The sequence below is a fragment of the Laetiporus sulphureus genome (genome assembly GCF_001632365.1).
Source record: "Laetiporus sulphureus 93-53 unplaced genomic scaffold LAESUscaffold_23, whole genome shotgun sequence".
Taxonomy (NCBI): domain Eukaryota; kingdom Fungi; phylum Basidiomycota; class Agaricomycetes; order Polyporales; family Laetiporaceae; genus Laetiporus; species Laetiporus sulphureus.
Window position 1 is genome coordinate 249,722 of NW_024468532.1, and position 27,099 is coordinate 276,820.

General features: G+C 54.0%; 15 protein-coding genes across 15 annotated transcripts; 7 read left to right on the forward strand and 8 right to left on the reverse strand.

Annotated features, from left to right (window-relative positions):
• Positions 1 to 19: 19 nt before the first annotated feature.
• Positions 20 to 1,667, forward strand: LAESUDRAFT_654804 (pyruvate dehydrogenase; the record flags this gene model as incomplete). Its single annotated transcript, XM_040904513.1, has 6 exons — positions 20 to 56; positions 118 to 260; positions 317 to 379; positions 430 to 1,118; positions 1,177 to 1,339; positions 1,398 to 1,667. 6 exons carry the CDS (start codon positions 20 to 22, stop codon positions 1,665 to 1,667), a joined length of 1,365 nt encoding a protein of 454 aa, XP_040763659.1.
• Positions 1,668 to 1,795: 128 nt separating this feature from the next.
• On the forward strand, positions 1,796 to 4,495 carry LAESUDRAFT_205924 (uncharacterized protein). Its single transcript, XM_040901576.1, has 11 exons — positions 1,796 to 2,095; positions 2,149 to 2,280; positions 2,339 to 2,473; positions 2,531 to 2,656; positions 2,710 to 2,787; positions 2,853 to 2,915; positions 2,970 to 3,052; positions 3,112 to 3,387; positions 3,450 to 3,717; positions 3,778 to 4,211; positions 4,267 to 4,495. The coding sequence occupies exons 1-10, from the start codon at positions 1,991 to 1,993 to the stop codon at positions 4,207 to 4,209; spliced, it is 1,698 nt and encodes a 565-aa protein (XP_040763660.1). The 5' UTR covers positions 1,796 to 1,990; the 3' UTR covers positions 4,210 to 4,211; positions 4,267 to 4,495.
• LAESUDRAFT_205861 (NAD(P)-binding protein) lies at positions 4,433 to 5,805 on the reverse strand. Its single transcript, XM_040901575.1, has 7 exons — positions 5,725 to 5,805; positions 5,340 to 5,665; positions 5,209 to 5,284; positions 5,068 to 5,150; positions 4,842 to 5,011; positions 4,758 to 4,783; positions 4,433 to 4,699 (listed from the first exon to the last, which is right to left on the reverse strand). Exons 2-7 carry the CDS (start codon positions 5,586 to 5,588, stop codon positions 4,506 to 4,508), a joined length of 798 nt encoding a protein of 265 aa, XP_040763661.1. The 5' UTR covers positions 5,589 to 5,665; positions 5,725 to 5,805; the 3' UTR covers positions 4,433 to 4,505.
• A 158-nt stretch (positions 5,806 to 5,963) lies between these two features.
• On the reverse strand, positions 5,964 to 7,043 carry LAESUDRAFT_714612 (NAD(P)-binding protein; the record flags this gene model as incomplete). The annotated part of the gene is made up of 6 exons (XM_040907081.1): positions 5,964 to 6,160; positions 6,212 to 6,237; positions 6,298 to 6,467; positions 6,521 to 6,603; positions 6,668 to 6,743; positions 6,795 to 7,043. 6 exons carry the CDS (start codon positions 7,041 to 7,043, stop codon positions 5,964 to 5,966), a joined length of 801 nt encoding a protein of 266 aa, XP_040763662.1.
• Positions 7,044 to 7,354: 311 nt separating this feature from the next.
• On the forward strand, positions 7,355 to 8,307 carry LAESUDRAFT_737240 (Snf7-domain-containing protein; the record flags this gene model as incomplete). Its single annotated transcript, XM_040910773.1, has 5 exons — positions 7,355 to 7,366; positions 7,424 to 7,588; positions 7,641 to 7,796; positions 7,854 to 8,069; positions 8,128 to 8,307. The coding sequence occupies 5 exons, from the start codon at positions 7,355 to 7,357 to the stop codon at positions 8,305 to 8,307; spliced, it is 729 nt and encodes a 242-aa protein (XP_040763663.1).
• Positions 8,308 to 8,624: 317 nt separating this feature from the next.
• On the forward strand, positions 8,625 to 9,716 carry LAESUDRAFT_759815 (TPR-like protein; the record flags this gene model as incomplete). Its single annotated transcript, XM_040912639.1, has 6 exons — positions 8,625 to 8,726; positions 8,777 to 9,124; positions 9,178 to 9,214; positions 9,265 to 9,363; positions 9,420 to 9,578; positions 9,637 to 9,716. 6 exons carry the CDS (start codon positions 8,625 to 8,627, stop codon positions 9,714 to 9,716), a joined length of 825 nt encoding a protein of 274 aa, XP_040763664.1.
• Positions 9,717 to 9,843: 127 nt separating this feature from the next.
• LAESUDRAFT_759816 (LexA/Signal peptidase) lies at positions 9,844 to 10,553 on the reverse strand (the record flags this gene model as incomplete). Its single annotated transcript, XM_040912640.1, has 4 exons — positions 9,844 to 9,900; positions 9,951 to 10,283; positions 10,338 to 10,397; positions 10,449 to 10,553. The coding sequence occupies 4 exons, from the start codon at positions 10,551 to 10,553 to the stop codon at positions 9,844 to 9,846; spliced, it is 555 nt and encodes a 184-aa protein (XP_040763665.1).
• Positions 10,554 to 10,728: 175 nt separating this feature from the next.
• On the forward strand, positions 10,729 to 12,238 carry LAESUDRAFT_737243 (PAXNEB-domain-containing protein; the record flags this gene model as incomplete). The annotated part of the gene is made up of 4 exons (XM_040910774.1): positions 10,729 to 11,168; positions 11,224 to 11,479; positions 11,530 to 11,701; positions 11,754 to 12,238. 4 exons carry the CDS (start codon positions 10,729 to 10,731, stop codon positions 12,236 to 12,238), a joined length of 1,353 nt encoding a protein of 450 aa, XP_040763666.1.
• A 341-nt stretch (positions 12,239 to 12,579) lies between these two features.
• On the reverse strand, positions 12,580 to 14,062 carry LAESUDRAFT_654509 (uncharacterized protein; the record flags this gene model as incomplete). Its single annotated transcript, XM_040904484.1, has 2 exons — positions 12,580 to 13,800; positions 13,850 to 14,062. The coding sequence occupies 2 exons, from the start codon at positions 14,060 to 14,062 to the stop codon at positions 12,580 to 12,582; spliced, it is 1,434 nt and encodes a 477-aa protein (XP_040763667.1).
• A 162-nt stretch (positions 14,063 to 14,224) lies between these two features.
• LAESUDRAFT_743672 (DUF1613-domain-containing protein) lies at positions 14,225 to 16,202 on the reverse strand. Its single transcript, XM_040911271.1, has 5 exons — positions 15,932 to 16,202; positions 15,264 to 15,869; positions 15,072 to 15,214; positions 14,505 to 15,022; positions 14,225 to 14,450 (listed from the first exon to the last, which is right to left on the reverse strand). Exons 1-5 carry the CDS (start codon positions 16,079 to 16,081, stop codon positions 14,317 to 14,319), a joined length of 1,551 nt encoding a protein of 516 aa, XP_040763668.1. The 5' UTR covers positions 16,082 to 16,202; the 3' UTR covers positions 14,225 to 14,316.
• Positions 16,203 to 16,661: 459 nt separating this feature from the next.
• Positions 16,662 to 17,724, forward strand: LAESUDRAFT_737246 (NAD(P)-binding protein; the record flags this gene model as incomplete). The annotated part of the gene is made up of 4 exons (XM_040910775.1): positions 16,662 to 17,047; positions 17,108 to 17,156; positions 17,214 to 17,569; positions 17,628 to 17,724. 4 exons carry the CDS (start codon positions 16,662 to 16,664, stop codon positions 17,722 to 17,724), a joined length of 888 nt encoding a protein of 295 aa, XP_040763669.1.
• A 378-nt stretch (positions 17,725 to 18,102) lies between these two features.
• LAESUDRAFT_680526 (uncharacterized protein) lies at positions 18,103 to 19,817 on the reverse strand. Its single transcript, XM_040905735.1, has 4 exons — positions 19,618 to 19,817; positions 19,405 to 19,547; positions 19,018 to 19,349; positions 18,103 to 18,957 (listed from the first exon to the last, which is right to left on the reverse strand). The coding sequence occupies exons 1-4, from the start codon at positions 19,797 to 19,799 to the stop codon at positions 18,115 to 18,117; spliced, it is 1,500 nt and encodes a 499-aa protein (XP_040763670.1). The 5' UTR covers positions 19,800 to 19,817; the 3' UTR covers positions 18,103 to 18,114.
• Positions 19,818 to 19,995: 178 nt separating this feature from the next.
• LAESUDRAFT_726498 (eukaryotic translation initiation factor 4E class I) lies at positions 19,996 to 21,397 on the reverse strand. Its single transcript, XM_040909040.1, has 5 exons — positions 20,958 to 21,397; positions 20,684 to 20,877; positions 20,570 to 20,633; positions 20,400 to 20,513; positions 19,996 to 20,343 (listed from the first exon to the last, which is right to left on the reverse strand). The coding sequence occupies exons 1-5, from the start codon at positions 21,189 to 21,191 to the stop codon at positions 20,017 to 20,019; spliced, it is 933 nt and encodes a 310-aa protein (XP_040763671.1). The 5' UTR covers positions 21,192 to 21,397; the 3' UTR covers positions 19,996 to 20,016.
• A 1,352-nt stretch (positions 21,398 to 22,749) lies between these two features.
• LAESUDRAFT_759823 (uncharacterized protein) lies at positions 22,750 to 23,918 on the reverse strand (the record flags this gene model as incomplete). The annotated part of the gene is made up of 4 exons (XM_040912641.1): positions 22,750 to 22,866; positions 22,928 to 22,996; positions 23,074 to 23,230; positions 23,293 to 23,918. The coding sequence occupies 4 exons, from the start codon at positions 23,916 to 23,918 to the stop codon at positions 22,750 to 22,752; spliced, it is 969 nt and encodes a 322-aa protein (XP_040763672.1).
• A 1,111-nt stretch (positions 23,919 to 25,029) lies between these two features.
• Positions 25,030 to 26,862, forward strand: LAESUDRAFT_206152 (uncharacterized protein). Its single transcript, XM_040901577.1, has 5 exons — positions 25,030 to 25,420; positions 25,482 to 26,191; positions 26,244 to 26,400; positions 26,462 to 26,530; positions 26,596 to 26,862. The coding sequence occupies exons 1-5, from the start codon at positions 25,307 to 25,309 to the stop codon at positions 26,788 to 26,790; spliced, it is 1,245 nt and encodes a 414-aa protein (XP_040763673.1). The 5' UTR covers positions 25,030 to 25,306; the 3' UTR covers positions 26,791 to 26,862.
• The last annotated feature ends 237 nt before the right edge of the window (positions 26,863 to 27,099 follow it).

Here is a 27,099-nt window from a genome sequence, read left to right on the forward strand (position 1 = left end):
GCCGAGACCATCGACCATCATGGCCTCCGCCATTGCCCGCAGTATTCTGGCCCGACGTGCGTACGCGGGGGCATTCATATCACACTGGTCAGCTTTCATTTACGACGTGATGTTTAGGTCTACACGTCTCTGCGCGGAGATATGCCCTCTCCAAGCTCGCCATGCCTGCGATGAGTCCAACAATGACGGAGGGTGGCATCGCGTCGTGGAAGAAGAAGGAGGGGGAGACGTTCGCTGCAGGGGACGTCCTCCTCGAGATTGTGCGTGTCATTAAGCGCGCGACGCGACGTGTTCAATGGGTTCACCTGCATAACAGGAAACGGACAAGGCCACCATTGATGTCGAGGCTCAGGATGACGGTGTCGTGGCCAAAATCATCGTGCGTGTGTTTACTCATGGGCGCATTCGTATCTTACGTTCAGTGCGCAGGCGCCAGATGGGGCAAAGAACATCGCCGTCGGCGCGCCCATTGCCATTCTCGGCGAGCAAGGGGACGACCTCTCCGGCGCGGACAAGATGGCCGCTGAGGCTGCCGCTGAGAAGGCTCCGGCTCCTCCAAAACAAGAGCAGGCACCAGAGCCCCCCAAGCCTGCGCCGGCGCCCGAACCGTCCAAGCCTCCCGAGCCTGCAGCCAAGGTGGAGACACAACCCGAGCTACCCAAGGGCGAGCGTATATTCGCATCGCCCATTGCAAAGAAGATTGCTTTGGAGCGTGGCATACCCCTTGCGAAGGTGAAGGGCTCGGGTCCGGAGGGCCGTATAATCCGCGCGGATGTTGAGAAATACCAGCCCCCGGCCGCCCCTGCTGCCGCCGCAATTCCATCTTTCCCACCTGCAGCCGCCTTGCCGGAATATATCGATATCCCACTCTCCAACATTCGGCGTACGATTGCTGCCCGCCTGACGCAGTCCAAGCAAGAACTCCCTCATTACTATTTGACGTCCGACATCAACATGGACAAGGTCATGAAGCTTCGCGAGGTGTTCAACAAGGCGTTGGGTGAGAAGGACAAGCCCGCCAAACTCAGCCTAAATGACTTCATCCTGAAGGCGGTTGCGTGCGCACTCGCGGACGTTCCGGAGGCCAATTCGGCGTGGTTGGGCGAGACGATCAGACAGTACGACACACATTTCTCCCATCACTACGATATGCTGAGTCATGAACCTGATCGTTAGGTACAAGAAGGCTGACCTCTCGGTAGCAGTTGCGACACCTGCTGGGCTTATTACTCCCATTATCAAAGATGTCGGGTCTAAGGGGCTCGCAACCATCTCAGCTGAAGGGAAGGCGCTTGCCCAGAAGGCGCGGGATGGCAAGCTGCAACCCCAAGAGTACCAGGTATCACAGCTTTTGTTGTGCAATATGCGAATCGGCTCCTGACTAACGCGATTTCAAGGGCGGTACATTCACTGTGTCGAACTTGGGAATGTTCGGCATCAACCACTTCACTGCTATCATCAACCCTCCCCAGTCATGTATCCTCGCTGTAGGCACGACGATGCCCACGCTAGTGCCCGCGCCGGAGGAGGAGCGCGGATTCAAAGTCGTACAGATCATGAAGGTCACGTTGAGCGCAGATCACCGGACTGTCGACGGCGCCGTCGGTGCTAAGTGGCTGCTTGCGTTCAAAGGGTACTTGGAGAACCCGTTGACGTTCATGCTGTGATCTATGCTAAAACGCTCGTTGCTCGGGTTGAGCTTGAGGTACTCTCTACGTAGTAGTCGTATGTTAGTTGTTATGATATCGCACGGCAATGGAGGCCCCCTTAGACCAATGACCGGCTCATCAGCTTGATGTTCTGCTTCCGCGGCACGTCCCCCAGCTGATTGGCGCTCGGACGCGTCTGTGGCTGAAGAAGCTCCGCACCTTGAAGGGTTCTTAATAACCGGTATTGCCTTCTTTCAACGCGTGTTTGTGTTGCCTTTCCAATCCTGAACTTGTCTCTCACTCGCCCACATACTTTCTGAACGAATCGCCCTTGCAGCAGGATGGATCGGAAGCATGATCTAAAAGTCCAGTTGGTAAACATTCTTGGCGCAACGATCCGCGAAGTCAACACTCTCACGTTGGAGAGAGATCAAATCAAGATAGAGGTACGCATGCCGTCAGTCGGAAATCCGTGTAACTGAGAGCTCTACACACACAGCGAGATCTCGTTCATGAGCGTCTTCAGTTACTGCAAAAGGAATGTCATGATACAAAACGGCTCATTGCTGAGATATCTCCTGCGCGCTCCTCAGCGCAGTCGGAGGTGGATGTCGATCAGATTCTGAGCCGCGTGCGTGTCGCCATAGCTTTGGATCGTTACTTGATGAACATGATGGAGCATTTATCAGCTATCAACCGAATCTCAGAAGAATGAAGCGCTTGTTCAATGCAAGGTTCTCAACGATGAGAACGCGAAGCTAAAAGAGGTAGTAGCGCTCCTTGAGACTGAGAACACGAAGGATCGGATCATATGGATTGAAAAGGTGAGTAAACCGAAGAGAGTATTCCATCACGGGGAACGTTATGACCAATTTGAGTAGATCGATAGTCTTCAGAAGACCATAACTTCGCTGGAAGAAGGAATCATAGGGAGTAACGATGAGGTAGACAGGCTGCAACAGTCGGTGCAGCAGTTGCAGGATCGGCTGCACGAAACAGAGACGGAGGTGCGGTGCACCTTCGTGCTATTGGTACTGAAGGGATTTAATAACCTTGGCAGTTGCGAGCCTCACTGGCACGGGAGGCGCTTCAGAATATTAGAGTAAATACTGAGCGTGAGCCGGAGGTCCCAGACAAGGTGCGTTGAACTCCCTTCCGAGAGCAACCCTCATATCTTTATGGTTCCATTTTCCTCCATCATAGCTTCTCCAGGCCAGAGAAGAACTGCAAGCGCTGAAGGCTACGATCGAGAGCCAGCAGCGAGAAGTATGTATGCGATATTTTGCACGCCTAAATCAGTGTCACCAATTCTTCTCTCAGATCGAGCAGCTACGACGCGAGGCCACTCAGCATGCAGCTCAAAGCTCAGAATCTCAGGGACAAAGCGTCAGCCGTCCCAAGCGGTACGTGTTCTTGCGGCATTCTGCAATCCCGACACAGAGACCCATAGAAACTTTGTCAGTCGCTACATTCGCAGGAGGAACGCCGCCAACGAGAATACCGATGCGATCTCCATTCCTTCCAGTGACGAAGACGATGACGAAGATGATGATACAGCAGCTTTGGACGAAGAGCCACTGGTCCTACACCAGTCGGGTATACCGCAACGTCGGTGGGACGTGTTGCAGCGGCTCCCTCCGATTGAGGTAGTTTTCCCCGCTGATGTTCCTAGAGCGAGCTTCACGAGAACAATGCTCTCAAATATTCTGGGCGGTGCATCTCAAGCACTCATTGTCGTGTACGTGGCCTAACCGCTTACATATCTCACACCCAGCGCATCTGAATATCTATTGCCCACAGCGTAGCCCACCAGAAGGCACTCTCTGCGAGACACGACATCACCAAATATATCTGCCCCAAGATGGATCATAACTCGTGGCTGCCGTCCGCGCCCGGCCAGCACGGATACATGTTCGTCGGTCTCGGGTTGGAGAAATTCACGTTCGTGGACGCGGAGAGGCTGCACGTCTTTGTCGGAAAAGGCTCTGAGCATGAGTATGCGGGGCTGTACGAGGTGGTGCGAGACGCGCCGCTGTTGTCTTCGGAATGGCGAGCGGTTGCGCCGAATGTGAGCTTTCAGTCGTTCACTCCCAATCGCTGACCCTTCATCGTGCTTGCACTTGCATAGGTGAGACAAAAGTATTGCGAGACGACTCTGGACAAGGAGCAAGCCGCAGCACGGGCAATCCACGCAAAGAGCGCGAAGGAAGCCAAGGCGGCTAGAAAACAGCTCTCCAAGTTCAAGACCACCAGCGAGATCGGCGCCGCATACGAAGACGGTCGCAAGCGCGTGCCCTGTGTGCGCCTGCAATGCATCGGCTTCGACATGGACTTCTATAGGAGCCTTGTCGCAGCGCGCAGCGGTCTTGCGACAGTGCCGTCCACACCGCAAAAGCGGTCTGCGGGAGACGGGGAGCATGGCAGTGCCAAGAAGGCACGGGCAGCGCCGCCGACTCCCTCTGCCAGTGCTTCGAACAGGAAGTCGGATCGTTTGGCTGCTCGGGATGTGGAACCGAAGCATGAGGAGCAGAGTGACCTCACGGATATCGACGACCAATAAATGTGAGCATGCATGCATATTCACTGGCCTTTTTGCGTTGAGCTGAATGCATAACAGGTATCGAGGTTTCGCAAGTGCTTCATTTCTTCCCCTTAGGATGTGTACGAATAGTGTGTTGGGTGTTTCAAGTCAGTCAACTGTATACGAATAAGACACAGCTTCGCAATGCATCATGGAATCGCAACATCCCACCAAGCATTCATGTATCATGGCTTAGTCAAGGGATCGATATCGGTATTCATTTCTCTCTGCAATCATCATTGTACACCAGGTCCTCCACCATTTCTAATAGAAGTTCAGGCATTCTTCTGAAAAATCTCCTGGGTCTTTGCAGCTTTCTCCGCCTTCCCTTTCTCGAACACCTCCCACTGCTGCGCAGCTGTTCCGACGGGGATCTGCAGGTCGCCGCGCTTGAGGCCTTCCATGGCGCCCTTCGTGAACTCGTCCAACGGCATCCAGAATTTGGAATACTTCGGAGTGGTGCCTTGATCTATAGGGTGGTTCGTAAATTAGATGAAGCACGAATTGAGCTGTGGGCTGTTGCTTACGGTCGTGCAGTTCGGACTCGACCAGCCTAGAGATCGGGTCGGAAGATTAGTATGACAGTCCTCCACAGAGGTAGAGAGACGTACGGAGGGATGATCTCCATCACAGTCACGTTCGTGTCCTTCAGCTGCTGGTCCAAAGACAAAGAAAAGCTGTGGAGAGCGGCCTTCGTGGCGCAGTAGTTCGGCACCCAGGGGCCAGGGACAATCGCCAAACCGGAGGTTACCGTGATGATGAACGACGGGCGTCCTCTTTCCTGGAGGAAATAGATGAGGATGGAACCGACTGCGTGCAACGTGAGAGATGACGAACGCTCAGCTTCAGAAAGTGAGGTAAGAAGAACGTTGTCATTCTGATTATGGACGTATAATTCGTGTTCAGCTCCGTTTCGAGCTCTGCATGATACAAAACGTTAGAACTGTCTATGCCAAACGGTGAGAGAATTTGACGCACTGTCAAGATCGACTGACTCGGGTTTCTTGAAATCAAAGATATGCTGAATGCCGGATGAAAACATCACTGCATCGAGCTTGAGACATTTCAAATGTCAACGTACGACTTTCCAGCAATTCAATTCCACTCACATCAGGATAATTGGTGACGATGTCCTGGACAGAACTCTTCAGGGCATCACGACCGCTGTTCACGTCAAAATTCACAGCCTTGATCCTGTCCCCCTCCTCCGTAAGTTCATCTAGCCTCTCCTGGCGACGCCCCGCCACGATCACGGTTGGCTTGGACGGCAGCTCATGTATAACGAGCGCGAGGGCGCGACCAATGCCGGCGGTGGCACCGATGACGAGGACGCATTTGCAGTCGGTGATGCTAGGCATAGCGAACTGTGGGTATCTGGTTGCAGGTCAAGTGTGGGAGGTATGCTGATCGTCCGTTCAGCATTTTATATATATGGCTGCGTATATTGTTAGACATGACGCAAGTTAACCTGGGGTGAAGATCTGAGTGACACACGTGAAAGAAGACGCTCGATCGTTTTCGCAGCCACCCACTGCGAATTCCGCACATTGTTTAGCGTATCCAAGGCGTCGCGTGTGGATTCTCCGGGAAGATTGCGTGAATCAACCCAACCGTGGCATCGTCTACGAGCCGACGGCCGCGAACACGTCGATGACCGAATGGAACACCGTAGTTTAATTGCTGCTCTGCCGTTAGTAGTTGTACAGTCTCTTACATCGTCCGTACGCCAGCTTCTAAGCACCGTATCTTTCAAAATGCTCCAGTAGCCTCGCAACTCTCTCAATCTTTCCTTTCTCAAACTCGTTCCACTGCTCAGCATTGGTTCCAACAGGAATCTGTAAATCTCCGCGTTTCAAACCTTCCATGGCCTCCTTGGTGAAATCTACGAGTGGCATCCAGAACTTGGACATCATCGGCGCAGTGCCTTGATCTGAAGTGACCACATCAGTACTTCAACATGCTAGCCCCATCTGCTACTTACGATCGTGGAGCTCCGACTCGACTAACCTGAGTATCCAAATGACCTTAGTCAACATATCTTTCGGCGGTACATGTGGGGAGGCTTACGGAGGCATGATCTCCATGATGTTCACTTTCGTGTTCTTCAACTGGGCGTTAAGCGACAGCGAGAAGCTGTGCAGTGCAGCCTTTGTAGCGCAATAGTTGGGCACCCACGCTGCTGGTGTCATTGCCAGCCCAGACGTTATGGGGATGATGAACGATGGGCGCCCTTCTTGCTGTCGAGTAAAGGTCAGAACTGCTGGATAAACCAAATTGACCCCTTACGTACACTGAGCTTCAGGAAGTGAGGAAGGAAGAATGTTATCATTATGACGATTGCCGTATAGTTGGTACTCCATTCTCGTTCCAGCTCTGACCGTGCACAGAATATCAGCGTTCCACAGCGCGGAATCTAAGCCGTAGAAAGTAAACTGACCATCAAGGTCAACTTGCTCTGGATTGGTGAAGTTATACAACTCTTGGATACCAGACGAAAAGATAACTGCATCGAGCTTCCACCGAAATAAACCAGTGCATCGCGATGAATGTCTCTGTGCACTCACATCTCGGTACTCCGCTACGATGTCTTGAACGGCATTCTTGAGCTCGTTACGCTCTCTATTGACGTCGAACCTGACCGCACGAATCCTGTCGCCTTCCTTCAATAGCTCGTCAAGCCGCCCCTGCCGACGCCCGGCAACGATGACGAGTGGCTCAGAGGGCAGCGCATGGATTGCGAGTGCAAGTGCGCGCCCTATGCCAGAGGTTGCTCCGATGACCAGGACGCATTTACAGTCGAGAATACTGGGCATGGCGAGCTTAGGACAGAGAGGGGTACTCCACTAGAGTTACTGCGATTTATACGTCTCGGCATGTGCGGTCCAGGCCATCCCAACCGAGCCACTACGGAGAACGAACTTGACCTATATATGTGGTTGCTGGTCTTTTGGGAAGTATGCGTGTGAGCGTGATGATCCTCGAATGCATAGTCAGGTAGCACACCTCGAAGCTCAGCGAGCGCGTCCCGATCGTTGATGTGGCACCATATCAGGTCGGAACCGCAGCCACTTTCGCGCCTTATTCCTTCCCGCGTTGCATCCGCCCTGAGCGTTGCTGGAACGCGATGAACATCATTGTCAGTACACCTTGCATCTCTTCTTCAGCGTTGACACGACAGTCGACATGCTCGTAGGAGACACTCTTTGGCCGTACGGTCACCCCGGCGGAGCGCCTCCGCCAACACCAGCGTGCGCTCGCTAAAGCGCAGCGCGAGCTCGACCGGGAACGGACGAAGCTCGAGCAGCAGGAGAAGAAGCTTGTGATGGACATCAAGAAGAGTGCCAAGGCTGGACAGATCGTGCGTGTATATGCCCTCTTTCACGGCCCATCATCTGAAGCGCAATCGTTAGAATGCATGTAAAGTCATGGCCAAGGATCTCGTTCGGACACGACGCTATGTCCAGAAGTTCTATCAGATGCGCACACAACTGCAGGCTGTCGGACTCCGGATACAGACGTTGCGGAGTAATCAGCAGATGGCCGAAGCGATGAGAGGCGCGACCCGTGTATGCGTCAATTTACTAATCGTCCCTACAATGGTAGTTGAACACTGAGCTTTCTAGGCGATGGGCGCAATGAACCGCGGGCTTAACCTACCACAAATCCAGCGTATCATGCATGAATTCGAGAGGGAGAGCTCTGCGATGGACATGAAGGAAGAAATGATGTCCGACGCGGTTGACGACGTCATGGATGACGAGCTCGAGGACGAGGAGATGGAGGGAGACAAGATCCTCAAGCAGGTCTTAGATGAGATCGGTGTGGACCTTTCGCAACAGGTGCGTGTTGGTACTTACTCACCGAGCCCATGCTGATGTGCGACTTCACCTTTCCCAGCTCACAGAGGCGCCGACGGGCCTTGCAGTCTCCTCGTCGCTTACAGAACCTCGGCAGCCGGTGGCGCTCGGAGATGGTGGCGGCCCTCCACATCCGTCCGGTGGCGATAGCGGACCTGGCGGTGGCATGTCGGACGAGGACGCCTTGCAGGCGCGGTTGGATGCTCTTCGGAAAGGATGATGATCAATGATTCTCCAGCACTTCGTTTATACCCTGTTCCATCTCCCACTTTGATCACCTTTCAATGCTTCCAACAGTGTGTGCGCTGTGGCATTGGACTCACGCTGTATTTTATATATTATGTGCACGACATGAGCACAGCTTCGATTGGGCAGCTCGGTAAGACTAGATCGCCATCTAATCTTATCTATAGCCACCTCGTGCTACAGGCACTCTGCTTTCCTGCTACAAACGTTCATCTCCAGCCATCCCTTTCTCCTCCCGGTTTTCAGACATCCTCCTCACTCTCAATAGATCCGCTCGCACAATCGCACAACATGTCAGAAGAACAGAAAGTTGAACAGTCAGAGACTGTGCCATCACAGGAGACTGCGGAAGACCCAGCGACTGATGCGATCGAAAACGAAGCACAGATCAAGGTAGGATAGTCCTAGCGTACTCTCAGATGGTAAAACTCACGGCTGAGAAGAAATGCTTGAAAGATGCAGACGAGCTGAAGCAAGAAGGGAATGAGCACTTCCGGGCTAAGCGGTGGGGCGAGGCGTTGGCTGTTTACAGAGCAGGCTTGGGTCGGCTGCCGAAGCGGAAGCAGGCGAAACGCAAGGCTGTCCCTGTCGACGGAAAGGGAAAGGGAAGGGAGACGGAGCCCTCTGATAGTGGAGATGATGGTTCCGCAGACGGAGCGGAGGATACTGAAGGGAGCGTGCAGCCAGAGACAGAGGAAGAGGAGAAGCGACCGCTAAGCGAGCTAGAGCAAGAGTGCGCGAAAGCAAGGTCGGTCATGAACGCGAACATCGGCGCGTGTCATGTCAAGCTTGTGCGTAAACCTCTGCCTGTGTAGGCCCTTACGGATGCTGAGCATTTCTTCAGGGCGAGCACAAAGAAGCGGTGGCAGCATGCACAGAAGGTGCATGTCTCGTTCTTATGTGGCTGCGCATCCACTGACGCTGTCCTTAGCACTTGCCGACGATCCCCACTACGTAAAGGCACTTCAACGAAGAGCACAATCGAATGAACAGATCAACAGCTGGTCCTCGCTCAGTGCCGCACAAGAAGGTACATAATCACACTCCCCGTTGTTCTTACTTGACAGATTCCCACTTCACACCCAGACTACACTACGTTGCTCTCAATTTTGCCGCCGACATCGACACAACTGCCCGAAATCCGACGATCCCTCGCCCTTCTCAAGCCTCGCGCCGAGGCGGCGCAGAAGCGGGAGACGGATGAAATGCTGGACAAGCTGAAGGGCCTCGGTAACAATGTATTGGGTGCGCTGGGCTCAGAGTCCTCCAAACCGCCGTGACTGATCATAAGTTCATTCAACAGGTAAATTCGGTTTATCGACGAACAACTTCCAGTTTGTACCCAACGGACAAGGCGGTTACTCTATGAACTTTGTCCGATGATACCTCACTGCACGGTTACTCTCGGGAATGATTGCTGCGCTGCAAGATTGTTGCTTCACTGATCGATATTGTTAGACATACCACACATTGCTCTCACGCGTTCATGTCATTCACGCCCGGAACCTGTCTAATCAATGTAGTTGAAATTGTTCTGAAATATGGTGAAGTTTCTTAACGGCCAGATCTACTAAAAGGTCAAATACCGAACGCAGGCAGCGTTCAAAAGCTACTCACTCTTGCCACTAGCCTTCCTCTAACGAGTCCCATCGACACTGGGCCGTACAACCTAGAGTCTCTTGAGAGCGCAGCATTGTCGCCGCTCACCCAGACGTGATTCCGTGGGATTACGACGTGCTCTGTCGAGGGCGCGAGCTCTCCTGTGGGGTCGACACAGATCACGTCTCCGGGCAGACCGATGACGCGCTTGCAGACGATTCGGCCAGGGTCCAAAGGAGACAGAAAGGTGACAAGGTCGCCTCTTGTGAGACGATGAGGATCGACCATCCTGTTTTCAATAACCCATTCTCCGGTCAAGCTCATGGTGGGGAGCATGGAAGGGCCATCCACCTGTGAGAGGCCCAGAATGTTTTAGCGAGTCTAGCAGAAGAGCGTTCGACATACAGTACAGATCCAGCCGACATGCTCAGCAAATAAGTGGATAGCGCATGCGCCGTTGATTAGCTATGTGTGTCGTCAGTTTTGCTCCGGAAATGGGGACCACAACGAACGTACGTGCAGAGCTCCGAGGGCGACCGACTGCCCAGTGCCTTGCCAGCCTTTCTCCTGAGTGCGCTGGCGTAGCTGCTGCGCTAGCTGAGCGAGTCGTGCCTTGAGCATGAGCTTATGACCATCGACAACGCTCAGACGCGAGAACGCATTTGACGAGCGTGGTTTGGCCTCGAGATGATGGATGAAGTGCAGAGATCACCGGCGCTTAGGCTTTCTTTCCGAGCTCCCGGCGCCCAAATATTTCCTGCGTTCTGCTAGCTACCAACAGTCACCTCGCTTCAAAATGTCTTCGTTCAAGAGAAAAACAACGTCCAAGCAGCAGTCGCTGCAACCTGGTACACGCATCTCACCCGGGTCTACATCCACGATCATCACCTCGACCGGGATTCCGTCTCTGGATGATATTCTGGGCGGAGGCTTGCCCTTGTCCTGCTCCCAGCTCGTGCTCGCGCCTGATCCACATTCTGCATACGGCGAACTGGTGCAGAAGTATTTCATAGCGCAAGGCCTAGCAACTAGTCACAGAATATGCATTGTGGACGATGATGCTAGGGACTTTCTCAGCGAATGCGTGTGGATTCCTGGACAAGCTACTCATTCCCCTTCCCACGCGGCAGACGATGAGGAAGACGAAAAGGCTGGCGAGGATGATGCCAAAATCAAGATCGCATGGCGATATGAGCAGATGAAGCAGTTTCAAACGACCGTATCCGACTCGAATCAGTATGTTGTGAGTTCCTTGCTCCGCCGTGCAAAAAGCGAATGATCGCAACCCAAGATCGACTGAAGACTATTGTCGCACGTTTGACTTGACATGTCGAATACCGGATACCGTCTTACAATCTTCTGTTGCCTCGGGACAAGTCATTCTGGTGCCTGTCTCTGCAGAGGCGGAAGATCAGCCATCTGTTAGAATTCTTGACGCAGTTGAGCAGATTCTGGTGGACCACGCAAAGTCATCCGAGTCGCCGGCACCTATCCGAATCTGCATTCCGTCCTTAGGCTCATGGCAATGGGGTGATATATCCCCTCGGGTGAGTAAACGATTCGCGATGTTACATGCAGCAATTGAAATCAATTCTAGGACATTTCTTACTTTCTCTACTCCCTCCGGAGCATCTTGCGCCGTCATCCATTCGCATGCGCCTCGGTGTCGCTCCCTCCACCGTTGTGTACAGAGACCTGGGGAGGAGCAGGCTGGGTACAAAAGCTCGGCTGGCTCACAGATGCCTCTATAACATTGGCGGCATTCACTGGTATGCTGCGTGTTGTCACTCTCTGAGCTCATCATGTTGATCATGCTCGCAGCCAGTCCATCCCTCACCGCAATGTTCTCAGCTCACCACGGCTTCGTTCACATACATTCCCTCCCAGCGCCTCATACTCTCGTTCCTCCGAGCGACCGGTTCTCGACTCTACGCGGTCTCTCGTCGTCCGGCGAGAACAACCTGGCATTTAAATGCATGCGCAAGAGGCTCATCTTCGAGACGCTTCATCTGGACTTGGAAGGTGGTGTCGGTGAAAGACGGACAACTCCTGCTCCGAATGCGATGGCGTTCGATGAGGTCGTTACAAATGCGCATCCCCAGGTTGGGCAGACAGCGAACGCCCTCGAGGCGTCAGCAGGAGGGAATGCCACTGTACAGGTGGAGGTGGAGCAGATGGAGGTTGCTGCTTCTTCCATGAGCGTAGCGGATGATAGAGGAGAGGAGAAAGTGGGGACTGTTAAGAAAGTCAAAACAAAAAAGAAAGTTGCATTCATGTCGGACCGACCAGACTTATACGATTTCTGATTGTTCTGGTGATGCTCAATGAGATTCCTCCAGGTACTGTTCCATACAGCCTACAACTTGAATACAGGTACGTTTGGTATCCGAGACGAGAGTACATGAGTTGTGATATCGTCATTCCGTGAGCTCGTACCAGTACAACAGAGCAAAGGCACTGTCGATCAAAACATGATAACATTAGAAAGGTAGAGCAGCAATCGAGGTCTGGAGCATGCATGACCAGTTCAGCGATCTGGGATATGATTTATACAAGTTTATGACACCTACCTGCTATATCACACAACCTAAGGAAGCACATAGAACATGCATTCTCAAACGCTCCGATACTCTGGCCGCACAGCCCCTTACTGAGTGGTAGACATTTGCCGGCATTGTTGTAGCAATTCCCGGAAGGGCTCCATCTTTCTCTCCTCAACCTCTTCTTCATCCTCATACTCTTCGACCTCAGGTAAATTGCCCAGCAGGTTCCCCGTACAATCCTCCAGCCGGATCCCTTGCGATGTGCACTGCTCCCACCACTGTTCCCAGCGCTTAAAGCTCATGCCATCGGGTCCATTAGCGCTTTCAAGGTCCCGGAGAAGCGTGCGGCTCAGCACTCGCACCCGCTGCAAACGGGGGAAGTCTTTCTTCCTCAGAGTTGCGAAGTTCATATCGTTGCGACGCCGGATGATGTACGTGGCAAATGGATCGACATGGGTATACTTTGCTGCCTCGCCAACGCCGAAAGCGTGGAGGAGCTGATGACATCCGATCGTCGCGATGTTCTGGTGGGGCCGATGGACAAGAGTGCCGACACCGAAGTTTTCGCCTTCGGCGCTCTCCAGGCGCCAATCGAAGTTGAAGGCGAATGTCTTGAGTAAAGGACACAGATCGAGGATGGTCGCTACATCGAGGGGAGGGATACAGTTGATGTCGAGATAAGTCAGCTTGGGGCCATGACTGGCGAGGAATTCCATGATGTCCGGAAGATCCTCACGATGGCCGAGAAAGTCGAGCGAGACCGTTTCTAGAGCAGGCAGGTCCCATCCTGTGGCCTGCTCCAGGAAGTCTTGGAAGAGCCCTTTCAGCGATAACTGGCGAAGAGCCGGCAGCACAAGAGTCAGATTGGAAGCTGACCCCAGCTCGGAACTCTCCACGGGAGGTCCATCAACCTCGAGGTGGAGGCTCGAGAGGTTTGGGAGAAATTCTAGCATGAGGATGGCTTTGGCTACACTGGTATTTGGTATGTGCAGGTGAATCGTGCGCAACGCATTTGAGCAGAACGTACAAAGTGCGTCAATGACAGCAGTGAGCGCACTTGGTATTGGCCATGTCGCTACGAATATCTCTAGATTTGGACAGTGCTGTATAATAGATATGAGGGAGTTTTGCATCTCGTCCATGGTGGCACCGTAGCTTGCATAATACCGGGAGATCTGGAGCCGTTTCGTCCGCCATCCTAAGGTGTGGTCACGATCCATTATCGAACAGACCTGAAGCAGGCATGTAGGGTTCGTGAAGTGGAGGAATCGGAAGAGCACCTCTGAACCTAGCGATCTCCATGCTTTGCACGTAGCGATGATAGCCTGATCGTGATTCAATAAAATGCACCTGACGTGACTTACAGACACTCACCTTTGCAGTGTAATAGGACATCTTCTGCATCGCATCCAAAGATTCTTGCGGCGACTTCAGCCACCATCGACATCCGTGGTACGTCTCCGACTTGACCCAAGACGACTCTACCATCGAGGTCGGCAATGCATGATCAAACAGCGACTCATTCTCGACAGCAAGCTCAAAAATATGAAGCAATAACTCTATAGGAAGCCTTTCCGCGGTCGCCATCGCGCTTTAGAGTCCGTTCAGTAGGCTCATCGTATCGTGAATCAAGTCCCCCAGTCGGCGGCGCGCGCCTAAGCAGGAAGACGCGTCATGGTCACGTGTGCACGCCTCAATGTGAACAGGCGCTCGTGGCCTCACGCTGTCGAGCTCTCAGCCTGTGTAGTGCAAGCAGGTATCAATTAAATTCCCGATACGTATTCTGCGCATCCAATCGATGCAACCGTAAATCGAGAGGACATGGGGCTGTCGTGCTGACATCAATGGTATCCGGCCTTTCCCTCCGGCATTCGCGTTTTGAAGATACCTCTCTCGCGCACCATTCTGATGACCTCCTCCGTACGGCGACGATATTCTGCAATAAATTTGGGGTCATAGTCTGTCCTTTCTCTCCCTGATTTATGATGAGCAATGAGCAAATATGCAACGGCCAAAGCTGTCGACTGACCTATTATTGTCCAATTGCGCGTACTTGGTATCCGTAGATTCTCGCATTCGACCTTCCACCCGCAATACATGCTCAACGAAGCCAGCCAAATGCGGTACATCGAATATGAGCTTGTGTTATTTCCGTCTCCTCCCAGGTTGAGGCTTTCGACCAAGTCCGCCTCCGGTACGGGGATTGGATAATTTGGAGTGTTCGAACGATCGTAGCGCGTGTCGAATGCCCAGGCACAACAGGGAATGGAGAGATACCCGGATGCCGAGCACAAAGTGGATAGGACCGGCACCCAAGGCGTGAGCTCGTCAGCATGGTTTCCGATGATGAAGACTCCGGGGCGCAGGTATGGGTAATCAGACAAGGATGAGGGATCTGTGAGTTCCGTAGGGTCGAGCGCTTCGACACGCAACTGGGCTTGCGTCGACTCGGGGTAGTGCGACCAGGATGTGCGGGCGCGCAAGTCGATCCCGTAGCCTTGATATCCTTCCGCGGTCAGAATATGGACGAGCAGACCGTTCCCGCACCTGAGAGTTCATCAGGGTGGACTGGCATACGGGTAGTCTTAGAACATACCCGAGGTCAAGGAATCCGGAGGGAGGACGAGGCCAACTTCGCCATGGTTCGCTTCCGTTTGCATCAGAATCATCCGACATGGGAGATGCTGCGCTATACATGTCTTTCCAGAGCAACATCAAGAATGTGCCAATGCCAATGTCCTGTAGGTATATCAGCTATGATTGTCCTATGAACACATACAGTGCGTGCCTCGAAGACATGCTTGAGCGGATCCGTGACTTCTTGCCATGTTTCTATTAGGTGCTTATGACGTTCTCGCATGATCAGATATAGGTCTTGATATGTGTCACGGGGAATGATCTGGTCATGCAAGACCCGCTTCTTGTAGTTCGTCATCGCGCCCCAGCCATATCGATGCAAGGTCTCCAATAGAGCCAGACAAGTGCGGTATAGCCTTGAGTTGATGTCAGTGGGAGTTCCTGGGAGAGGGACAGCTTCGATCTGCAGTATGGCTGGCGCGCACGAGATGTAGCGGAATGCGATGTGAGAGACCGCAGGATGGTAGTACGGGAGTGATTCACCAGGCGGTACGAGTGGAGTCAGGACAAGAGCGGTCGGTAGACCGTCGATGTCGTCAGATGACGAGTATAGGGTACAATACTGTTCCAAGCCGCTGTCTCTGCCTGGGCGGCGAGGGAGCAATCTTCTACGTATACTCTGCACTGAATGAAAGCCTTTAAGTTTAGGAATTGACGACGGAAAATCCTCCTTGCTCTCGGAGACCACCTCTGAGCGTAAAATTAGAGTGGAATTGTACTCTGGATGATGTATGAGCTGCGAGACAGCAACCTCGAACTGCACTGGCGTGAAATAAAGTCATGGACATTGCATGGATAGTAAGAAGGGATGCTACTCACCAACTCTGTTGGAAAGTCAGCGGGACACCACATGATTGGCGTCCAGGAAATAGATCCATCGTCGGACACAAAAGATGGGGCCACGGCTCGTTTTTCTGGGTCATACCTGGATGGGCAGAACCGTGGCCTGTTGATAACCTTATTAGGCATTTTTTTTGATTATTGCGTCAGATGAGTTGTTTGAAATGTCTTCTTGTTTGAACAGAGTGAAACCGAGGACACGAATTTTGCGCTGCTCGCCAGCCAACCACAGGCTCTGATGAGTATTCAAAGAGATACCGCCATCAAAAATCGCGATCGTTGATCAAAGTTGAATAGGGACGGCAAGATCGAATCTGATGATTCCCCGCAGCTCGTGCTGTGGTCCGCTGGAAGAATCGTTCTCTGCCCAAGCATAAGCATGCGTGGCCCATGCAGAGCACTTCCAAGAGCGGCGTCGAGAACGCAGATATACCTCGGAGCCGACTCTACATACGCCACACAATTCTACGAAACTGCTGTCCCCCGTCACAGCCGCAGCTAGCGTGTCCTGTGATCAAAGCTTGCAAAGATTCAGATCAAAGACATGGCTAGAACGATGACATCGCAGTATGATATAGGCGCGACTCAGTTCGTCTCTACTCCTCGTTCGATCTTCCTTCCTTCGCCAAAACTTGGTGAGTCGTACAGTCGGCTAAACATTCACGTTTGTAACTTGTAATCGCGCATATCTGTAGTTTATACCAGCAGCATGACCATCTTGATCACGGGAGCTGCTGGGAGGACGTCAGGATACGTGATAAAAGCCCTGCTAGAGTCGCCAAATGTCTCTGCTCCAGACCTCCGCCTGCTCGTTCGCTCAGAGAGCGCCATCGAGAAAGTACACGCCAGGTTCCCCCAACTGCCGCCGCGCCCTTCCTTCGTGATCGCGGATTTCCTCGAGGCCAGCACTCTGCCCGCTGCCGTACAAGGGGTGGACGTTGTCTTCCACAACGCCCCGACTTTCCACCCCCAGGAGACTGCTATGGGCATCGCGATGATCGATGCTGCTAAGGAGGCGGGAGTGAAACATTTCGTCTACTGCAGCGTACTCTTTCCCATCTTGACGAAACTGGTGAACCACATAGTCAAGTGCCAGTAAGCATTCTCGACGGAATTCCACTCCGCTGACCTAAACTGAAACTGACCGCATCATAGTGTCGAGGAATATTTGATCGAATCCGGTTTGAATTACACCATACTGGAGGTACGGAGATCTTCCCTATTGACCCAACTATTGACCGCTTATTGGAGACCTGCTCAGCCCACAGCGCTCATGCAAAACATCGACCTCGAGAGGGTGCAATCCACCTTCAAGATCTACTCCTGGAACGGCCCGGACATCCTAGAAGGCTACCTCGATCTTGAAGATCTCGCCGCCGTCGCTCGAATTGTTCTGCTAGACCCAAAGACTCACAACCGCGCACGCTACGAACTCTGCGGACAGAACTGCTCCTACGCAGACATCGCACACGAGGCGTCAGCCCAGCTCGGCCGGCCGATCGAGTGTGAGCAGGTCCCGAGGGAGCAGATTATCGCTCAGGGAATCAAGACTTCAATGTTGCGCGGTGATTATGCGATCGACGCGGCGGATAGGATGTTGTATTACTACGAGAAAAGGCGAGTGCACTACACTGTTCGCGCTGATCACTTTACGCTTACTAGAATTCGTTCGCAGGGGTATTCCAGGAAATAACAATGTATTGCGGTGGCTCTTGGGGCGAGAGCCGACGACCTGGACGGCTTTGCTTCGTCGTGAACTGAAGTCTTCTTGAAAGTCGGGCCACGGAACCTACTTGTGTCTGTAATTATTGTACAACTAACCATATTCAAACCTGATTGATGGAACCTGGAACACGTTAGAGAGCAGTTTCGGTTCAGAGATCTCAAGCCGGACTGCATATCAACGATTCACAAAACATTACCTGCGAGGCTAACGGCATGAATGAGAAACACACTGAGTCAAGGCGACCATCGGATGACGTCATAATAGACGCTTTATCTGAACATTGTTCCTTCGTAGCCGCTATATGTACATTTCAGAGATCGCTACTACATCAAGGACGTACATGTAGATCACTGCAGAAACCATTCGTTCTTCAGACGGTTCGTCCCTCAGACTTCAGTAACCAAAACGGGGGTATCTCTGGTTTCATCTCTCAGGCTCATAGCGAGCCTGGATACGGCGGGGGTTCTTCACCATCCGCAGGCGGCTGCGGGTTCGTGTCGCTGCTGCCTGCACCAAGAGCCTTCTCTCGCTCCTCGCGCTCGAGCCTCTTCTTCTCCTCTCCCGCAGACTCGTGTTTCTGTCCGTAGGGAGCATAACCCTTGTCATCCACAGCCTGCGCCTGCGAAGGCTGCCTGAGGTCGCGCAGAGAGCCGCTGGCGGGTCCAGGGCCGGCAGAGCCGGCAGACTGGGGCACGCCCGTCTCTGCCACCGTCGGCGTCACCGAAGGGACCTTCTCAGAGGGGTAAGGTGCGACGATGGGCGCAGGCGAGCCAGAGGAGACAGGAATCGGCGCCGGCGCCTGATTCAAAAAGGCTGGGTTCAGAGGGGGCGACTGCGTGCCGGCCGGGGGCTGGGAGGCCAGAACTGGCGACTGGCGAGCGGCGACAGGCGGAGGCGAAGACGTGTACGGAGCAGACGCGTAGGACACAGGGGAGTCTAAGCTCGCCTCCAGCCCCGGTAGAGGCGCACCCCCGGCAGTGGGAGGCGGCGTCAGAGGGATGCTGGGCTGGGAGGCCGCGGAAGAGTTGATGCGCGATAGCTCCTGCGCGTGGGTCTCGCCGAAGCTGCGCGTGTCTGACCTCTTGAGGTCGGAGGGCGGTGCTGGGAGAGGCAGGTTGATGTCGCCGGGCTTGTAGTTGTCGAGGGCCTGCTCGAGGGCCGCGTGTACGGACGCCGTGGTCTCTGCGCCGTGGTATTTGTGATCGGCAGACGGCACCGTAGGCAACGCAGAGAGGACGCCAGTAGCCGCTTGAGAGAGGAGAATAAGCTTCTCCGCATACTGTATGAACGACATAATGTCAGCTGAGGCAGCCGCAAACGGGACTTAATGGGCACGTACTTCTCGGACAGCCTGCCACTTCTGCTGCTCGCTCTCCCTCACGGCCTTCCTCTTCAGCAGCTCAACCTGTTTCTCAAGCGGCTCGTCGGTCTCCTCCGCCTGGCGCAGCTGCTTTCTGAGGTCTGCGAGCCTCTGCTCGTCACCACGCCGCTGATCGTGCTCGATCCGCCCGATCTGGTTGCTCAGAGAGCTCCGGAGGTTCCGACGTCCACCGAGCGTGTTCTCTGCATCGCGGAGCCCCTTGAAGGGCACGCGAGATGCGTTGATCCTGCCTGCGAGGGTTCGCGCGAGGGTGCCTTCGAGGTAGTTGATCCATGCGAGGCGGTCGGTCACTGAGAGGCTGCCAGTCAGTACGAAAGGCACCAGGTACAAAGGGGGCTCGCGTACCATCCTTGATGTCCACTTCCTCTTGCTGGCCCCACAGGTACAACTCCTTACTATGCGTTTGGCTGTCGCTCGATAGGCTGTCAAGATCGAGCGCGATGCCCTTCTGCGTCGTGATGACCTTCTGAATCGGGCTCACGGAACTCCTGATAGTTCGGATCGCAAACGCTCAGTCACCCGAACCCGAGAAAGACAGACGATGCCAGCGACACGTACGAGTACGTCTGCTGGAGCGTGCGCAGCTGATGTTGGACCGATTCGAACGCATGCGACTTGAGGATGCCACCGTTCCCTCCGCTGTGACCATCAGAGGGTCCATCGGACTGCCCTCCAAAGCCGGCAGACTTGAGCGCGTTCTGTGCCTTTTCCTGGAGGGACGCGAGAAAATCGGATGACATGATGGGAAGAGGGAAGCGTCGCGCTACGGCATAGCCACACTAGTGCCCCCTTTTGTTGTCTCGATATTCTAACGTCATCGCCTCAACTGCGCACGCGGTCGTCCTGAACCCCGAAAGCAACATTCACTTAATTCGCGATATACAGAGACATCATCGTATGGACACCGATCGAGGGTAATTAGACATATATAAATGACCGCCACCACTGCTCCTCGAACTAAACAACAATCTTCTTCGCCGTCTTCCCCTTCTTCTCAGAGTCTTTGTGCGACTGGAACTCGACCTCGGTCGCGAGTCCACCCGCCAGCTTTTGCGACTCCTCGTATCCCAGCACTGTCACTTTGAAATGCCGCCCGACCGCCTCGACCCTCTCTCGCAACTTGTCGTCCTCCCCGCCTGACCCTGTTGGTGCCAACCGCGTCCAAATCGATATTCGGTAGAATTGCGGCCGCGTAGAAACGATGACGCCTGTGATCAGCGACTGAGGAGACTCAGACGACTCGTTGGTCAGCGGGTCGAACGTTTCGCCGATAGCGGCCAGCATCTGAAATTTGCGTGTGAGTGCCGACAGTATGCATGCTCCGAAGATGAAGACCGTACCGTGTTCAGCCACATTTTGTCAACGTTGCTTCTATTTTTGTCTCTAGGAAACTGTATGCTCCACTTGCCTCCGCTTTTGTTGGCTTCATCCTCCCATGCGGGAATGATTCCGTCCTGTACAGAGATATCTTATACAAGGGTATTCACACACGGCGCAATTATGTGCCGACCTTGAACAAATAGTAATTCGCTCTTTGCGGAAGCATGGACGGTGGTACGATATTGTTGTAAAGCCTATAGCGTGATGAGCACTCAGCCGATGGTCGTGACATACTGCTACGTACCCCCAAAATTCCTCCACGCTATCGAAACTGATCACACGCTTGATGTCCTCCATCCACCCCTGTGCCGCTGCTGCGACACCGGGTGTCTGGGGAAGCGGCGTTTGAGGGAAGGATGACATCGGAGTTTGTGGGAGATTTCGGCCTTTGGTAGAGGGCGAGTCGAACCAGAGGGTCCATGGAGAGTACAGAGGATGCTGCAAAGCGCAAGCTCAGTGATGCGGGTCGAATGACGCAAAGCGTAACGAGTGCCACATGACGAGAGAAATCTATTCACCTTGACGTTGAAGTTCTTTGGGTCATCGAAAACCGTGCGGATGTTATCCGCCTGAGCCTGCATATCTACCTCCTGGATCTCTCCGGGCTCGAGATCCGCCGCGCCGTTCTCCTTCTTCCCTTCCTCACTTCCATTCTCCTTTATCTGATTGTCTGCCATTGCTGAGTTGAGGGCCGCCTGCGACGCCTGGAGAGCAGGTTGTGGGAGACTCGATTCAACAGATCTGTTCATCATGTTTCTACAGAAATACGCGCTGCCAGAGAGCTTCCTGGATTGGGATGAGATGACAACGGTCCGCTACGACCGATGACAGGCGGTGGTAAAAAGTCTCGAGGACGAGGGAGTCTGTCCAAAGAGTGAATTGCCGACTAGCAGTAAGGGGGGAGAGCGATTAGGAGGCTGGACAGAGCACGAGAGCACACGAGAGCGTGAAAGTTGGTAACAAGCAAGGTTAATAACTTTGACTCGCCAAGCTCCTTACAACAAAGCGATCGGGGCCGGTCACGGCAGCGCACGTGACCGTGACGTCTCGAGGAGACGAATGTGGCGTCTCGCTCTGACTGAAGGTCTTTCCCGCTCGTCGCTCTCACACATCGCTGAGATGCTCAGTCATCGCCGTAGCCACCGCTCTGTGCCTGAATTGTTAATCAATCACAATGGTCGCCGAGTCACGAGGCAAAGTCTTGCTTAATTATCCCGTAATGCGTGAGTAAGACTGCGCTGTGACAATATGCATTGACGCTCCAAGCGTGCGGATTGGTGCAAAAGTGACCAAGATGTAGCAAGGCGCATGCTGCATTTTCATGGGCCTCGCAAGAAGAACAGCAATGCGCAGCTTTCATTGACTGAATCGATATCGTCGTCAAACGGACGTGTTCATCCGTACCAGTGCAGCAGAGCAATCTATCTCGCTCGATACACTCCCATAAGCCTCGCAGTGCAATCTCTCACCATATACGCCCACTGACGTGCATAACGCGCTAGTACGTCGTATCAGCGCGCATCCCGCACCAGAAGAGGAACTACAATCACATCGTCGACTCTTCCCACACTCCCGCAGACCGACTTCACATATTGACCTCGTGCACCATGCATCATGCTCGGCAACGAGGGCGACTTCGTTCATCCTAACACGGTCTCCCGGACAACCAGCCAGCCTGTCGATTGGGTCACCATATACATGACAGTATACATCACATGCAGCCGTCCCGATACTTGAGCGCCCTGTTGGGCCAGCTTTGCTTCTTTGACCCCTAGATGTTCTTGGTTCCTGGACTGGGCCGTACTGTTAGAAGCATCAGGGGGCACATGTTTCTGCTCATGTGTCCCCTGAGCTCTGTCCAGGGGGGGGACAAATCAAGAATCTGTTTTGCTTGCGCTAGGCGACAAGCCCTCAACTCCCCGAAGTTTATCTACATCACTTCGATAGATGTGCTCTCGCCATGCGTATTCGCAGCGTGAGCTGGCCATCGATTATACGTCTTATGCCCCAGTTCAAGCGCAAAACATTGACGAACACGAGACTGCGGTATACTGCAACCATTACATGACAAGGCGAGTACACGATTATTACAAACGCCGGTCGAATTCAGCATCCGGCTGCACTCTTCTTCTCAAATCATGTGATACCTACAAACGCGCGATGCGATGGAAAGCGCATGCTCAATAAAACCAACGGACGTAGAGTTCAATTAAAAAAAGGCGCAAGAAAATTTGCCCAAGTGCCTGATGGCGAAGTCTTGAAGGGATCCGCGTTTGCCGACGTGATGAAACCGAAATGGTTATGCGATTGCTACTCCAGGGAATGCCGGCGCAGGCTAGAGCTGGAACTTCCCAAATGTGGGTAGGGCGGTGTTGGTGGCGGGCCCGCGTCAGAAGGACCGTATAGCTGATTGCGTATGGCGTGGCTCTGGACAAGGTACGAGATTATATAAACAAATTCTCTTCGCATTGCTGACCGAGACACGTACCGCTCGATCCAGCGCGAGCTTCTTCATCTTCAAAGCCACCGCGTCTCGGTACAAACCCGCGACCATGCTCTGGGATGGAGAGTCAGCAATCAGTCATCTCTGGACCACCTATCCTACCGCTGACAGGCAAATTACAAACCGCTCACCTTGGCTGTCCTGAAGTTAAGCCCGCGGAAGCGCTCCAGCTTCTCGAACGGAACGGGGAAAAGTGCATAGCCAAGCAGCTGCGTATGCAGCTGGTCGATGTGCGCCTCGAGACTCGCGGTATATATTGTTCGCCGGTGGGGCGCAGTCATGGTCGATCTGTCAAGAAACTGTCAGTCCCGCCTTTGAAGACGTCGACATGACAGAATTGAAATACGAACATCTCCTGTGGAGTGAAGATTGACTTCTCGAGCAGATGGTTCCACATCCTGCGCCGCTTGGTGCCGTCCTTGTTCGTCGGCAGGCGCGCGTATGGATGTGCGAGGTCGAGCCGGCTCCCCCCTGTAGGCGACCCCTGTGGCCCCGCCAAGTTCCTGCCCATCGTCCTTGCGGGGCCGGCTTCAGAGAGCTGTGGCGGGAAGAAGTAGGGTGCTGTCAATGTCGGTGCGTCGACACTCCCGAACTGTTCATTGTGCGTGCCGGGAGGAGCGGAGAGCGGTGTTGCAAATACGGACGAGGAGGGTGTGGTGGGGCTGCGCGCGTCCACGGGCGACTCGGTCGCGAATGGGTCGTGCTCGAAGTAGTCGCTCTCTGTCTGCGACGGGGAGTACTGCGGCGGGGGTACGGCCTGGCCGTTCTGCGGGGCAAGCCTGAGGCTGAAGAGGCCGGACGCGAGCGTGTCGCTGCCATGGGGAACGGACGACTCTGCATCTGAGCTGACGGAGTCGGGCTCGCTGGAAGGGTACTCGTTCGGGGGGTACTGCAGCTCGCCGGTACCGAAGGACGGACCGAGCTCGCTGGAGGAAGAGACGGGGTCTTGCGCTTCTGGGAGTGTGTCCGAGTACATTGTGCGGCGACGATCGCGGTTGGGGTTGTATGCGGAACTGCAGGCTCGAGGCGCGTGCCGACGGTACTTATGGAGACGCGGCCTCCAGAAGAGGCACTTTATCTCGGCTCGGGGTGCACCCGACGGGCTGGTTTGTCCTGTTCAAGTATCATTGAGAGGACGGTGCCACGGGAGACGCCCAGGATGGTGCTGGGTGTGCCAGCACACTGCTTGCGTCCCCTCGATCTGCTCCTCCCGTCTCTCTTCACATGTGAGACAATCACGCACACGAGCGCCGCTACTGCGTGTTGCATGTATACCTTCATCATGCAGATGCACGCGCTCTGTCGTCACTTTTAGAGTGTTCGGCAACGCCCTTTTGAATATCAAGAATGGCGCAAATTTGTGATTTCTCGGAAAGAGAAATTGAGCAGCCGCGGCACTGTCAGTGATTGGACGCCGGTGCCGAGGAATTGGAATCGCTACGGCGCCATCGAACGGCGGTCGAGGTGCTCGGCCAAACTAGTACACCGACTGCTTCCCAAGTCTGCGCCAGGGAGGATCACCGCATGTCTCACGCTGCAATCGGATGAACGTGACCTACGCAATGCGGTCTCGGACCCTTCCACCAGCTTTTCTTCACCGGAAAAGAATATATTGCCAGAACCACGCTCACCTCCAGCATAGCCCTTTCCTCTTGTCATACCGCCGTCCACACTGGTGCGCGAAGTATTGCGTGGTTGCACTGACCGCGTGGACGGACACGATGAGCATTTCATTGATAAGGCGGGACGTGTCCATGCAGGCCAAGGATTGTATACTCGACTGAGTTTAGTAGAGAGTTTCCTGCTCATTGGAAATTCTCGCTGCTGTTAGCATTAAATCTGAACGTGTTTTCTTGCAATACTTGGCTCACCATTGGGCTCACTCGTTCTTTGAGTCACTGACTGAATATGCTCAAAATATAATTAATATCCTCTGAGATGCTCATCTCAGACCCGCTTGCATTTCTCCGGCGATGGGCCGCGATGGCGAGGGCAACGTACGGCGATGTTGGCGAGGGCAACGGTGATGTTGGATTTTGCTGCCGTACGTGAGCAAAAAGCGCCGAATTGAGGGCGGGTGGCCTCTGCAGCCGAGACGACCGAGTCCGCCGCGGAAAAGGCAGGTTCTGTGCCCCGATCGTCTGAGATCTGCCACGCAGGCACTATAATCCCACATCTTCCCTCCCCGATCTTCTCCCAGCCACTTCACAGAACTCTCCCCTCTCTTCCCCGCCATGTCTCGGCCTCAATATACACGTCCCTCTTCCCAGGAAAGCGATCTTGCCGTGCGCCAGCAATCTCCGCCGTCGATCTCATCGTCGTGTCCCAGCCCATGCGCGGCTCTCATATTTAATCTCCCTTGCTATGCTGTGTGCCAGAATCCCTCCTTTGCCTCGTATCAGCATGGACTTTTACAACATGTCTTCCGAACGGTATTCATATGGCACCTCCGCGGGAAACATATCCTTAGGCCAAGCAGTGAGTCTGACAAAGGAAATTGTCTGATGACTGCCGCGCTCAACATGCGCCAAATTATCAGAGTGCATACGTGCATCAGGACGGCAACAACCAGTATCTCCAGCCAGGCTACACATTCGACTACAACTATTCCTTTCAACCTCCGTACAATCCGGCAGCCTACTCCCAGCCGGTGTATGCTCCGTCTGTGCCCGCTACAAATTATGCCTTCCCACCTGCATCCCAACAACAAATGCCTCAGACCTCGTACGCTCAAGAGGTCCCCCTACATGCTCCGATTCCTGTCTCCGGCTACTCTTCTCTCATCCCACCTGTCTCGCCTCACGCGAATGATCATTCTACGGGCCCTGCTCAACCTGCCGCCAATCCTGCTAATTCGGCAGTCCCAACCCCTTCCTCGTCGGAAATGTCGGTGGCACCTTCTGCATCTGCACCTCCGACAACGCCTTCCGAGCCGAGCCCTTTAGAATACTACGGCAACGCACCTCAGACTACCTTCCCTACGCCGAGTGAGCTTCTCACGGAGCTCAATGCCCGCGACCAGGGCGCCGTTGCCGCGTCCAATCGAAATGCCGGTTCGACTCCGAAAGCAGCCTCCGTAGGCGCATCGTCTCCCACGCAACCGGAGAATCCGACTGCGAGCAAGGCTACAAAGTCGGATAAGGCCAAGGGCAACGCGAACGGTGGTGCGCCGACGAAGCCGCCAGAAACGCAGCGCAAGTTGTATTTCCGCTTCGTCGCAGAGAGCGTTGGGTTCACACCGACAGATCCGTACGTAAATAGCCATGTTCGGACTGTCGGCCCACGCTGACTTACAACGCAGGGACACTATCACGTCACACGACAAGAAACGCAGCTATCTCGAGTGTCTTGAGCAGTACGTCCAGTGGCTGCACGACCAGATCCACCTGGTGGGAAACGAGCCTGCGTCTCTCGGGCGCGTCTCGACCTACCGCGGACTGACCAGCCGATCAATACGGGTGCGTTCGTCTTCGAGAAGTTCGATTGACTTGCCAAAGCTTATTTTACGACGTTTAACAGACTCTTCTCGTCCATATGGAAGACGAGATCAGAGAACTCTACGCGCAGGTCGTCGAAGCCGAGCGTGCCGTAAGCTTTCCTGCTTCTCTCATTAATTGGCACCGCATGCTTATTTCGCGTTCTGCGTCGGACAGTACATGAACCTCCAGATACAACTTTCGATGCAGCATGCCTCGGCGGATGCGCACCAGCTCAGGCGGCACTCAGTCGCCTCGTGCGGGCTCCCGGACGCGCCACTCAGCTCGCAGCCATTCCTCCTCCCGCCACCGCCAATCCCCAGCGGACGGGTACATCCGAACGCGCCCCAGGCCGTTCCAATGCACTATTGACTCGATGCGCATATCTGATCCGCGGCCTTGCGGTCGTGCCTGGTTTGGCCTGGGTGTGTTGGCCGTATATTTGCTTCCGCGAACTGACTTTCGGAGTCGGCTGTGGGTTCTGCTCGGTTTCTTGTCGCATTCGAGTGTGACGTTTATATATTGCGGCCACCAATGGACTCGCGTGTCGGGGAGCGGGGATCCCCTGGGCGGTTGATAGCTCTGGACATTGTTGATATCACGGCCGTCTCCGTACAGTATATGATTATTTGTACATTATTCGGTTCCGCTTTCGGAATGGTGTATGATGTGGCGTAGATT

Bases quoted from the DNA above. Each gene is read 5' to 3' on its own strand.
- LAESUDRAFT_205924 (XM_040901576.1), top strand. From the start codon at position 1,991: ATGGATCGGAAGCATGATCTAAAAGTCCAGTTGGTAAACATTCTTGGC. The intron at 2,788-2,852 runs GTGCGTTGAACT...CCTCCATCATAG, and splicing joins AGCCGGAGGTCCCAGACAAG to CTTCTCCAGGCCAGAGAAGA. The intron at 3,718-3,777 runs GTGAGCTTTCAG...GCACTTGCATAG, and splicing joins GGCGAGCGGTTGCGCCGAAT to GTGAGACAAAAGTATTGCGA.
- LAESUDRAFT_205861 (XM_040901575.1), bottom strand. From the start codon at position 5,588: ATGCCTAGCATCACCGACTGCAAATGCGTCCTCGTCATCGGTGCCACC. The intron at 5,285-5,339 runs GTGAGTGGAATT...AAATGTCTCAAG, and splicing joins TCGTCACCAATTATCCTGAT to CTCGATGCAGTGATGTTTTC. The intron at 5,151-5,208 runs GTGCGTCAAATT...TGTATCATGCAG, and splicing joins CGAGTCAGTCGATCTTGACA to AGCTCGAAACGGAGCTGAAC.
- LAESUDRAFT_743672 (XM_040911271.1), bottom strand. From the start codon at position 16,081: ATGCCTAATAAGGTTATCAACAGGCCACGGTTCTGCCCATCCAGGTAT. The intron at 15,215-15,263 runs GCACGCACTGTA...ATATACCTACAG, and splicing joins CGCTCAAGCATGTCTTCGAG to GACATTGGCATTGGCACATT. The intron at 15,023-15,071 runs GTATGTTCTAAG...ATGAACTCTCAG, and splicing joins TCCGGATTCCTTGACCTCGG to GTGCGGGAACGGTCTGCTCG.
- LAESUDRAFT_680526 (XM_040905735.1), bottom strand. From the start codon at position 19,799: ATGTCATCCGATTTTCTCGCGTCCCTCCAGGAAAAGGCACAGAACGCG. The intron at 19,548-19,617 runs GTACGTGTCGCT...CCGAACTATCAG, and splicing joins ACGCTCCAGCAGACGTACTC to GAGTTCCGTGAGCCCGATTC. The intron at 19,350-19,404 runs GTACGCGAGCCC...GCAGCCTCTCAG, and splicing joins GGAAGTGGACATCAAGGATG to TGACCGACCGCCTCGCATGG.
- LAESUDRAFT_726498 (XM_040909040.1), bottom strand. From the start codon at position 21,191: ATGATGAACAGATCTGTTGAATCGAGTCTCCCACAACCTGCTCTCCAG. The intron at 20,878-20,957 runs GTGAATAGATTT...TGCGCTTTGCAG, and splicing joins CAAAGAACTTCAACGTCAAG to CATCCTCTGTACTCTCCATG. The intron at 20,514-20,569 runs GTCGGCACATAA...ATCTCTGTACAG, and splicing joins CGAATTACTATTTGTTCAAG to GACGGAATCATTCCCGCATG.
- LAESUDRAFT_206152 (XM_040901577.1), top strand. From the start codon at position 25,307: ATGCTGTGTGCCAGAATCCCTCCTTTGCCTCGTATCAGCATGGACTTT. The intron at 26,401-26,461 runs GTGCGTTCGTCT...GACGTTTAACAG, and splicing joins TGACCAGCCGATCAATACGG to ACTCTTCTCGTCCATATGGA. The intron at 26,531-26,595 runs GTAAGCTTTCCT...TGCGTCGGACAG, and splicing joins TCGTCGAAGCCGAGCGTGCC to TACATGAACCTCCAGATACA.